Source organism: Rhinichthys klamathensis, unplaced genomic scaffold (assembly GCF_029890125.1).
Source record: "Rhinichthys klamathensis goyatoka isolate OS25496 unplaced genomic scaffold, OSU_Roscu_1.1 h1tg000727l_1, whole genome shotgun sequence".
Taxonomy (NCBI): domain Eukaryota; kingdom Metazoa; phylum Chordata; class Actinopteri; order Cypriniformes; family Leuciscidae; genus Rhinichthys; species Rhinichthys klamathensis.
In genome coordinates this window covers 394,583-407,214 of record NW_026607141.1, presented here as the reverse complement: position 1 = coordinate 407,214, position 12,632 = coordinate 394,583, and the positions used below count along the sequence as shown (strand labels likewise).

At 38.6% G+C, this 12,632-nt stretch overlaps 1 protein-coding gene across 1 annotated transcript in view; it reads right to left on the bottom strand.

The window, feature by feature from the left end:
- Nucleotides 1-5,113, bottom strand: part of stab1 (stabilin 1) — a 45,918-nt gene extending 40,805 nt beyond the window's left edge. The window contains exons 1-4 of the mRNA XM_056242527.1: nucleotides 4,750-5,113; nucleotides 2,720-2,850; nucleotides 2,529-2,644; nucleotides 2,140-2,225 (exon numbers count right to left, since the gene is read on the bottom strand). Coding sequence (XP_056098502.1) covers nucleotides 2,140-2,225; nucleotides 2,529-2,644; nucleotides 2,720-2,850; nucleotides 4,750-4,803 — 387 coding nt within the window. The 5' untranslated portion in view covers nucleotides 4,804-5,113. The remainder of the gene's footprint in view (nucleotides 1-2,139; nucleotides 2,226-2,528; nucleotides 2,645-2,719; nucleotides 2,851-4,749) is intronic.
- Nucleotides 5,114-12,632: the final 7,519 nt, after the last annotated feature.

The window sequence follows — 12,632 nt, the reverse complement described above, 5'->3', positions numbered from 1 at the left end:
ATCACTGCCGAGCCCTCTTGAGGTGTCGTGGGCTAGTCGACGAAACACTGAGGACGGAAGGTGCCCACTTGAAGACCCCAGAGATGTACCCTACTCAGCTCAATCCAGACGGTTGTCATGCTGATCCGCTGGGAAGACCGCACTGTGGTTGATCCCCGGAGCCAGCATTGCAGCCGTTGTGTGTGCTGACGTGCCAGGAAATATACTTCAGCCAATAACACCAGACAAAAGGATATTCACATCACCATATGGAAGGAAGCGTAAATGGATGGAGACGCATAGGTTACTGTAAAGCTACTTCTTAGTTGGTGCTTATCTTGGCGAAAGCTGAGTGCAAATCAGCATGAAGTTTTAACATCTACTCTCATGTAATGGAAATCATTTTTATATACACTCACCTAAAGGATTATTAGGAACACTTTCGCCTTCAAAACTGCCTTAATTCTATGTGGCATTGATTCAACAAGGTGCTGAAAGCATTCTTTAGAAATGTTGGCCCATATTGATAGGATAGCATCTTGCAGTTGATGGAGATTTGTGGGATGCACATCCAGGGCACGAAGCTCCCGTTCCACCACATCCCAAAGATGCTCTATTGGGTTGAGATCTGGTGACTGTGGGGGCCATTTTAGTACAGTGAACTCATTGTCATGTTCAAGAAACCAATTTGAAATGATTCGAGCTTTGTGACATGGTTCATTATCCTGCTGGAAGTAGCCATCAGAGGATGGGTACATGGTGGCCATAAAGGGATGGACATGGTCAGAAACAATGCTCAGGTAGGCCGTGGCATTTAAACGATGCCCAATTGGCACTAAGGGGCCTAAAGTGTGCCAAGAAAACATCCCCCACACCATTACACCACCACCACCAGCCTGCACAGTGGTAACAAGGCATGATGGATCCATGTTCTCATTCTGTTTACGCCAAATTCTGACTCTACCATCTGAATGTCTCAACAGAAATCGAGACTCATCAGACCAGGCAACATTTTTCCAGTCTTCAACTGTCCAATTTTGGTGAGCTCTTGCAAATTGTAGCCTCTTTTTCCTATTTGTAGTGGAGATGAGTGGTACCCGGTGGGGTCTTCTGTTGTTGTAGCCCATCCGCCTCAAGGTTGTGCGTGTTGTGGCTTCACAAATGCTTTGCTGCATACCGCGGTTGTAACGAGTGGTTATTTCAGTCAAAGTTGCTCTTCTATCAGCTTGAATCAGTCGGCCCATTCTCCTCAGACCTCTAGCATCAACATTCACCCACAGGACTGCCGCATACTGGATGTTTTTCCCTTTTCACACCATTCTTTGTAAACCCTAGAAATGGTTGTGCGTGAAAATCCCAGTAACTGAGCAGATTGTGAAATACTCAGACCGGCCCGTCTGGCACCAACAACCATGCCTCGCTCAAAATTGCTTAAATCACCTTTCTTTCCCATTCTGACATTCAGTTTGGAGTTCAGGAGATTGTCTTGAAAAGGACCACACCCCTAAATGCATTGAAGCAACTGCCATGTGATTGGTTGATTAGATAATTGCATTAATGAGAAATTGAACAGGTGTTCCTAATAATCCTTTAGGTGAGTGTATATATATATATATAAATCATATTACTAATACGGGTGAAGATGTAATTTTTTCTAGGCTGGATATCACTTTTGTCCTCTACTAATAAAGTGTTTGTTTTTTTATTTATTTATATATTTCAACCGAATTTTAAGCTAAAGTAAACATACAATTTAAATATATGAACATAACTCAGATTTAAAAAAAGTAATTTACTATAAATTATTATTATATTGTTATGTTTATTGTTATATTATTATTATTTATTAATTGTATTAATTGAACTAGCAACATAACACAGTTTATTAAAGTAAATAAATAAATATACCAACAAAGAAACTGTTGAATTAATATAACAATTCATATAACATAACTTTGTTGCGAATTAAAAAGGTAACTCTAATTTTCTATAAATTTATATTATTATTATTACGTTTATGTTATTACTTACCCTAGCAAGACTTATTTAAATAAAATGGAAATAAGTAAATAAATCAACAACAAAAAAATCTATTTTAACATAAAAAAATTTTTTTTACATTAAAATCAAAGTAAAAGAACGTAATTCAGATGCACTTACATCACAAACACAGGTGCCATTTCCTAATTTTCCAGAATCACATGTACCATAACCATTACACGTCTTTTCTGACCAGCTAGGGCAAGCTGGAGAAACACACAGGACTGGTTAGAAATTCATCACATTGTAGATATTTTCTTATACCCAAAGCAACTTACAGTAACTTTGAACCAGCAGTTTTTTGTGTTACCAGCTCAGACATTTAACCATTAAGTGATATCACTGTACTTAACTATTATAGTTCAGGAGAAACTGATATATGGTGGCCCTAAAAAATGTAAGGACTTATATACGGCATAAATTACATATACTTGTATATTTCATATAAAGCAATGACATTCATGAATTTTGTGTGTCTTAAGTGTTTTTTTGGGCTCATTGTAACTCACGCAAGCACAGGGGCCCCCAGAAGCCCGGACAGCACTGTTGGACTGTCGAAACCCCCTGACAGGTATGAGTGCACCCTTGCTGCTCTACCTGACGATCCCCGATTTCCACCACATAACTGAAACAGGACAATAACACATTAGACATAAACATACTGAGCGAACGGAAAGGAAAAGGCTGGATAATCACACACTTGCAGAATTCGGGGCTCTTGGTGATCTTCCTGAACCCTCTTGGGCAGACGGCGGCGGCGGCGGCAGCGCAGGATGTGCAGGGAGTTTTGTTCAGGATTGTAACGGGTGAATCGCAGCGATTAGAGGCGGCCTAGAATGACAGAAACCAAAATGAGACTCAAACTCGAAAAATTTATAAGAATGCCAGGCCGGTACACAAATCACACAAACAGTAAAAAATAAATACAAAAAAACCTTAAGAAATTAAAATCTTTCAATGCAAATCCTCACAGTGTGGTACAAAGTACCATGTTTTAGTGATGATAACAGTGCGAAACATTGAAACCCGCCATATAGCAAAAACTGCTATGGCCCAGATCCGGCCCACATACCGTGTGGAATGATGGTACTTTGTCGTTCCGCTCCTGTTTGCCAGATCTGGGCCACAAGCAAGTCACAGCATAGCTACATGTCAGCTAAGAATGAAGTAAATAAACCAAACCTGCCCCTAATGTGGGTTACATCTCAGAATTTGAAAAATATTACTTAAGATTTTTTAAATGTTTTAATAATACATGTTTACTTTTGTATATTCGCCAGTGAATACTGTCCAATGTCTTTGTCAAAACTGGCCCAGATATATATATTATATATATTTTTTTATATAATTGGGACACATTTTCTACAATGTATGTTGGCCACTTTTGGTTTACACCCAGATTAGACTTTTTCCGACTGTGCCACATTTTTTCAAAAGGTAGCCCACATTTGTTTTGTGATATTTGGGAAATATTCACTATTTACCACATGGGCCATTTTAGGGTCCTATCCAGTTTTCCATAAGCAGTGGTGCTTTGCCTAAAAAGGCCCACATGTGGCTTAGGATAGTTGGGCCATATTTCCTATTTTACATGTGAGCCACTTCAGACTCACATTCATTTTGTCCGAGCCTGAAGGCGGCCAACATCAGTGCCTGAAGTGGCCCACATCTGGATGCTATCTGCCATCTGGGTATGTTGAGTTCAAGTGTTTAGCATATTCATATACCATAGTATATAAAAATGCCATGGTTCAGGTCCAAATATTTATTATTATGGTACCATATCCATATTCACATACCATTTACATACATAACATGGACCATGGGAATACCTTGTTATACTTGTACTAAAATTACCATGGCACTATCATTTTCCTTTCGACAAATACCATGGGATTTTTCCAAAAACATTATAACATAGTATGAGTATAACAAAGTATAAATCAAAGTACCATGGTATTATCATCTGATATGCAATGTACTGTACCATGGTACCCCCACCTTTTGCAAGCCATTTACATAGTATTTCAAAAAATACTATGGTATTACCATAGTAGTACATGTCCAAAAAAGTATTATAAATGCAATTATACCACCCTTACAAAATTAATGGGTCAGTACCATGATACAGCGATCAGTAAAAAATAAAAATAAAAAATAAATAAAAGTGAACCTAGTACCATGACAATATAACTTTTTTAGTGGATGTACCATCATATTCAAGGAAGTGCCGTGGCGTGGAGTACCATGTAAATACTATAATACTTGGTACTACCATGATCCAAAAACAAAAATACCATAGTACTATTTAAAAGTGCATATTCATATAGTGTAGTAGTATTTACATAGTCATTCAAAGAATACCATGGTATTACCATGGTAAAGATTTTAGCAAATCATTTAAATAGTTACTTAAAGATGTAGACTTCACTTTTCAACACCTTACGATAATACTATGGTACTTTGATTTATACTATTATAGATAGTATGATAGATAGTTTCGGGGTCTATCATACTATCTAATCAAACTACCATAGTATTATCATCTGGCATCAACAACGTACCATGGTATTGCCACTTTTTACAAGGCGTTTATTATTTCAAAGAATACCACAGTATCAGCACAGAACTGTGCATGTCTAAAAAAGTATTATAAATTATACCAACCCTTACAAAAGTATAATGGTTCAGTACCAGTACACTGATCAATTAAAAAAAAAAGCAACTTACTTGAATCTGTATAGTCCACAGTACCGTGAGTCCCAAAATGAAAAGATAAGACATGTCTGCTTCCTCAAAACAAGAAAAACTCCTGAAAAGTTGTCAGATAAACATGTAACACAAACAGAAAAGCCTCTCCCGAGACCGGCCACAATCTCCAGTCACAGGACACAACTGGATATCTCGACTTCAAACATCTCCAGAAAAACCTCTTCAGACCTTTTTGCTCATGTGCTTTCAAGGATTTGCATGTTGAGCAGCTTGACACAGAGTGAGAGAGGTTTGATATGACCACATAGCGGCTTCAAGCTAGAGTAAGGGTGAGAAAAACATCTTTTCCTGACAGGAAAATCACCGGATTTCCTCCACTGCATCGCTTCCATGTTGGTTTGGGAGGTCCATGTTTGTCAGCTGACAAGATTGCATGGTTCAGCAGAATTTGAAAACGGTACATTGAGCATTAGCACATTTTTCTTTATCTCACAGGGTCACATAGACATTTAGTGCCAGCAGAGCTAGGGTTAGAGTTAAGTTCGCCTTGTTATTTAAAGTGAGCAACCTGTGAGCAAACAAGATATTTAAACGGCAACATTGGTGCATTTAGCAGCACGTTTATCTAAAATATTTTATCAGTTGCTGTTTTCTGTGGGATTTGAACCCGTGACCTTGGAGTCCTTAGCGCATTGCTCAACCATTTGACCTACTGGATTGATAAAATATTATTTGAACAATCAAAAACTTTTATACCTCTTATTCTATTTCACTTTAAGAGTCTTTTTAGACTTTTATTTAAGTGCACTTGTTGAAAAAAGAATAAAAATGTAATTTAAAAAGTAACGTTCTATTAGACTGCAGTAGATTGAAATTGGAAAGCAGACATTCAATATAGTTAAAAACAGCAGCGTTCACTCTGCGGCTCTGCTGTGTCATCAGTTTGAGACTTTGAGAGTTCCTGCTATTGTGTCTGTCTGCTGAATAGTGATACTATTGACAGAGATAAAAATGTTCACGTTGAAAAGAAAACAAAATTATGAGCATGTCAGTTTAAAAGTGGTCATTATTTTATTATTTTTTTTTTTTTAAAGTTTGTTAACCCAATTCTCTTGGGTTTTTGTGCCACATAAAAATGAAGAGTGTTTGCTAAATATTAAACTTTGTCATGTAACGCATCATGCACTGAGTCGTCTTTTTGAGAAGAGGTGTGATATTACTTTTCTAAGTTATTGGACAGTTTTTGTACAGCAGATGATAAACAAGGTCCTTAGAGGGACTTGAGCCATCTACAGACCAGAATATTATGAATAGGCTACTTGAGGTTGGGCTATTTGTCAGTATGCAACCACCCAGAACACTCTAGCAAATGCATAATACTGTGCTAATAACAGTCAAAACATCTTAGAAATTGATAGAAAAACACTACAAACTACTCAGAACACATTTGCAACCACATAGTAACGCCCAGGCAACCACCTACAATGGCTTAGCAACTGCTTAGCATTGCACTGAAAACCACAGAGAAAGCCTTAGCAACCGCATAACAATCCATGAAAAAACACTCAGGATTCAGAACACATTGGCAACTGCATAGAAACACCCTAGTAACCATATAGCAATGCACTAAAATCAACTCTGAACACCCTGAAAACCACCTACAAGTGCTCAGCAATTAACTTAAAAGCACAATGAAAATAGTAACTGAATAGCAATGCATAAGAACACCTTGGCAACTGCATAGGGTTTTGACACAAATGTGTGCCATCGTTTCGATATCGATTACATTATATATGGCAAATTTTCTCAAGGAAAAACTCTCAACTAATGCTGCAAACTATGCTATAATAATAAAGTTATTATAATAGCATACTAACTTTATCTTGTTACTCTAATTCGGTTTTTGCAATATGGTGTCTGTCAAAAAATGTTTCCAATTTATTCAAACACTTACTTATACAGAAGAACAGTAAAAAACAAAAAACAAGAATGAATATGTAATATGGTTTATATTTAGCAAGTTGCTTTTTCTAGACTAACGAGTTTTTGGTCGCTGAATGACTTTCTGAGGTAAATAATATAGGCTATTGTTAATCTGTTTTATTGAAACTGATTGAGCGATTACATGAGACATTAAACGGAATTCGGTAGGTTTTACTGTATCTTTCAACATACCTCTGATGTTCATTTGTGTAACTAGTAAAGAAAGAGATGATCCTGTCACTCACGCGTGCTTGCCTTTTCTCTGTGATGCGGTAAACACCGTGCTTTCGCGCCAGATTAAAGAGCGCCAAAACAGTATTTGTTTTTTTAATTTCGTAATAAAATGTACAGAATGTGAAATCTGAGACTTTGTTTCATATCATATTGTTATTTATTGTATGCCGGGAGGCGCTACAATGTCCTGTTCATTTATCAACTGAAACAGAGATCCATTATGTGATTTAAAGGCACACCGTGTAACTTTTGGCCAATATACAGCGCTTCACACTACCAATGCTCCGAGGGGGGCTGCCCTCTTGAAATACCGCCTAAGTTTAGGCCGGATTCACATATAGCGCCTAAAACGCGTAGAAAACGCTGGGCGCGCCGCATTCTCCTTTTTCCAAAGTGCTAGGGCGGTTGCGATCCGGTTGGTTCTTGTCACGTGACCATACCTGTCAAGTATCCCGTTTTGGCCGGGAAAGTCCCGTATTTTACCCTTCTTTCCCGCCGTCCTCCCGTATTAGGATTTTCCCGTAAATCTCCCGTATTTTAACCTGCGTTATTGAAAAATAATAATAATACCCCGGCGGAGTAAAAAAAAAAACATTCCCAATCTGAGCTCTGTCACTAGCCTCGCGATAACTACAGGTACTGTAGGTGGCAATTGTCGCGAGGTTAGTGTGTGAGGTCAGATGAGTGACAACCACTGATCTATATATAGATCAGTGGTGACAACGCGGGGGAAACAAAAAACAAACAAAAACAGAGTCGGATGATGGACGCTATGACAGAGCAAGCTTAGGCACTCCTGCCAAAAAACCAAAACCCTCATGTACTAAATACCGCGATCAATGGGATAGCAAATTTACTTTTCTGAAGACGAGCAGGGTGGGGGACAGTCACGCGTTTTGTAAGTTTTGTAACTGCGACTTTAGCATCTCACACGGGGAAGGAATGATGTATGTCGATCAGCACGAGAAAGGGCGTTTTAGCATGGTACGAAAGAACGTTAGACAACAGAACTGTTTGCTCTACTCTCATGTAAAATTAACCACTCTGACCCAGCCCACAAATACACTCCTTCTAAAACAGTTAATGCAAAGTAAAAAATGCAACAAATTTGTTCAATAACTCACTAAAAGAGTAAAGAAAAGTTATGTGAAATGAAAAAAAAATGCAAATGAAAAAAAAAACTGTAAAAGAAAAGCAATATGAAATGAAAATAATGTGTGGAATGAAAATAAAATGTAGGCTAAATGTAAAGACAAGCAATGTTAAATGAACAGAAAATATGCAAATAAGCCTTTAAATTAATGCTCTTAATATATAGCCTATATATACCATACATACATACATACATACATACATACATACATATATATATATATATATATATATATATATATATATATATGTGTGTGTGTGTGTGTGTGTGTGTGTGTGTGTTTTCATTTAGGCTATAACACCTGTCTTAAAATGTAAGGGATACTGGAGCTTGGTTGGGGTGGTGGGACTGCACGCGGTGGGCGCCGGAAAATTTCCCTTATTTTCAAATCCAAAACTTGACAGGTATGCACGTGACCTACTGTGTGCTTATGGTGCGCTTGCGGCATTCTGAAAAGTTGAGATGTTTCTATCTCGATGCGGCGCGGACGCGCATGGAAAAAACGAGCGCGTCGCATTGCGACCGCGTCGCTTCCATTATGAGCGCGCATACCGCGCGCCTACATTTGAAATAACGAACTTGAGCGCGCAAAAGACGCGATATGTGAGCGTAAGTTTGGAGAAGACGGACCGTCTTTGGCCAGGTCATGTGACCTGGAGAATGCCTGGAGAACGTATCGCTTTACGACCGTCACGTGACCACAGGCTCGGAAGAATCAAGGAAAAGAAAACGAGAAACTGACCGCGTGAGAAAACCGGACAAGAGTCTCACTCGTCAGGCTTTCACTTAAAATAGGATAAGAATGAGCATCAGACAAAAATAACCAGCCGCGCGCAGCTCTTAAAGGGGCCACACCTTATTTCCACTCGTTATTTACGACAGTACAAGTACTCCACAGCAACTCTAGGGGTCGCTGTTTGACAAAAACGGAATTCCTACATAGTGTACCTTTAAGAATCGATATCGCTCAAAAAATCGAGAATAGTACATTAAAATAAAGAAAAATCGATTTTTTTTTTACCCAGCCCAACTGCATAGTGACACCTAGTTAGTAACCGGATAGCAATACCGTAGAAATGCGCTAAAACTACTGAGAATACACTTACAATCACATACAATGCCTTAGCAACTACTCAGCAATGAACTAAAAACCACACCAAAAACTTTACCAACTGCATAGCATTCTATGATAAATCACTCAGAATACTTTAGCAACCGCATAGCAACACCCCAGTAACCCATAGAAATGCACAAAAAACCTCCTGAGAATAGACTTGCAACCACATAGAAATGCCCTGGCAACCAGCTATACACTATCTAACAAACACTATCTTGGCAGTATCATACTAAAAGCCACTCACTACACACCAATAAATCATACAACATACAACCATAGCAACCACGCACAACACCTTAGCAGCTACATTAGATAATATCTTAACGATCGTTTAGCAATGCATGAAAAAACACGCAGTCACCCTGGAAACCACAGAACGACACCCTGGCAACCGCCTACAATGCCTCACCAGCTACATAGCAAAGAACAGACCACCTTAGCAACCATAAAGCACTGCCCTGACAACCACCCACCAACTGCACAGCAATGTGCATAAAATAAGACACTAGCAGATCCTAGAACACCACCATAGCAACCACTAACAATCCCTTAGCAGCCGCAATGCAACCCAGAACATCCTAGCAACCACATAGGAATGCCCTGGCAACCTCTGAGCAACAGGTATATGGGTAATTAAAATGTATCTTAGTGACATATTTATAAAAAGATATGAAATCCAAAACCATTTTCAATGAATTCTCAGCTCATTAGAGACGCTTCACTCGTGATTGTTTGGGAAGTTGAAAATCGTTCAGCTCCACAGCAACAAACATAACATGCAGAAAACATTACAATGTTATTGAAGTTGCAAGGCTAGTTCAAACTGCCACAAAGCAAGTGCTACAAACTCAATGGCTCATATTTAATAACCTGAACATCCAGCATTTTACAGAAACAAAGTATACAGTGAGTCCAGCATGACCTTCACCCGGGCCAAAGGAATAACAGGAAGTGATGGGGTCAGAGCGACAATGCTCAGCGCTGGACACCTTAGCGGCACAGAGCAAATGTTTCCTGCCCTTTCCTCACTCGTTTAATGATAACGCAGGGTTGTAAATTACAGTGCTGACAAGCTGCGTCAGTTTCCCCGAAGCGTGGTTTTGTGCGTGACCCTGTGTGCGTGTCGGTAGTGGTCAAACAGGCCGTGAATGTTTCAGCAACAGGCCCCGTGCCACTGGGTTTCAAAGCAGGATCTAATATCGCTGACTCTCAGTCTTCGAGGGAACAACACGGGCTGGAGAGAGGAGAAGAGGTTTTTTCTGTTTGCTCAACCAGGCCTTTTGGTTAGTCACGCGACACACTTTAGTTCTCGCTTGTCCATATCTTTCTGTTATTCATACAGATATAGCTTTAAAGATGTGAAAGTAGTTTACAGGCACGTTTACCAAGCATTTCAAAGAATTTATGAATTCAACTGCTTCTTTTCTTAAATATAAAACCAATTAAAAAAAGAGCATTAAATATATATGAACAAAATTTGGACATATTCCTTCATAGAGCATAGAGCTAAAACAAAAACATAAAAATAAAAAACATGCAAAGTTACGAACTCTTCGGTAATAATGTTTTGGTATTTCAGTCCTAAAATAATATTTAAGTAAAAAAAAAAGAAAAAAAAAAAGTGGCCTTTAAAAAAATATAGCTTATTTTCAGGACCAATTCACTATTAACTAAATATTAACTACGACTTTTGCCTCAAACTCCTAATTACTGCTTATTAATAGTTAGTACGGTAGTTGTTAAGTTTAGGTATTGTGTAGGATTAAGAGATGTAGAATATGATCATGCAGAATAAGGCATTAATATGTGCTTTATAAGTACTAATAAACAACTAATAAGCATGCTCATAAGCAACTTGTTAATAGTTAGAAAAATCTTATTTCATGGTATGAAAAATGTTATTTCACGATATCAATATATATCTTGATATAGCTATTTTTATGATTAAAAATAAGAACAAAGAAGCAATTTACAAATAGTAGGACAAATACAATAGAGCAAAGATACAAATTAAATGAACTTTAGGTTTTTCAGCTACAGTAGGTAACACGTATTAGGAAATACTACAGAAATTGAATAATCAAGTGTATAATTAAAATTGTGTAATTAAAAGTGCATACCGGTAGTCTTCACTGTATGAATCAAATATGAACTGATTCTTATTAAAGATACAAGTGATTCAGTCAAGAGGAGTGAGTGGTTTTCTTTGTCTTTTGTTGTTTGATTAACATTAATGAGACAGACAGCAGTTTTTTACGCTGCTTTCCCTATAAGACTGAATGCTCGGAACCAATTTACTGACACGCATCGTTTTTCTCCCAACTGTTTATGCTAATTTAAGACATAGCCGACTATGTTTAAGTGAATACTCCACACAATGGGCATTTTGACATTATTGTGCATCTACACTCACCTAAAGGATTATTAGGAACACCTGTTAAATTTCTCATTAATGCAATTATCTAATCAACCAATCACATGGCAGTTGCTTCAATGCATTTAGGGGTGTGGTCCTGGTCAAGACAATCTCCTGAACTCCAAACTGAATGTCAGAATGGGAAAGAAAGGTGATTTAAGCAATTTTGAGCGTGGCATGGTTGTTGGTGCCAGACGGGCCGGTCTGAGTATTTCACAATCTGCTCAGTTACTGCTCAGTTATTTTCACACACAACCATCTCTAGGGTTTACAAAGAATGGTGTGAAAAGGGAAAAACATCCAGTATGCGGCAGTCCTGTGGGCGAAAATGCCTTGTTGATGCTAGAGGTCAGAGGAGAATGGGCCGACTGATTCAAGCTGATAGAAGAGCAACTTTGACTGAAATAACCACTCGTTACAAACGCGGTATGCAGCAAAGCATTTGTGAAGCCACAACACGCGCAACCTTGAGGCGGATGGGCTACAACAGCAGAAGACCCCACCGGGTACCACTCATCTCCACTACAAATAGGAAAAAGAGGCTACAAAAATGTTGCCTGGTCTGATGAGTCTCGATTTCTGTTGAGACATTCAGATGGTAGAATCAGAATTTGGCGTAAACAGAATGAGAACATGGATCCATCATGCCTTGTTACCACTGTGCAGGCTGGTGGTGGTGGTGTAATGGTGTGGTATACCTTAGCATTGTTTCTGACCATGTCCATCCCTTTATGGCCACCATGTACCCATCCTCTGATGGCTACTTCCAGCAGGATAATGCACCATGTCACAAAGCTCGAATCATTTCAAATTGGTTTCTTGAACATGACAATGAGTTCACTGTACTAAAATGGCCCCCACAATCACCAGATCTCAACCCAATAGAGCATCTTTGGGATGTGGTGGAACGGGAGCTTCGTGCCCTGGATGTGCATCCCACAAATCTCCATCAACTGCAAGATGCTATCCTATCAATATGGGCCAACATTCCCTCAAGA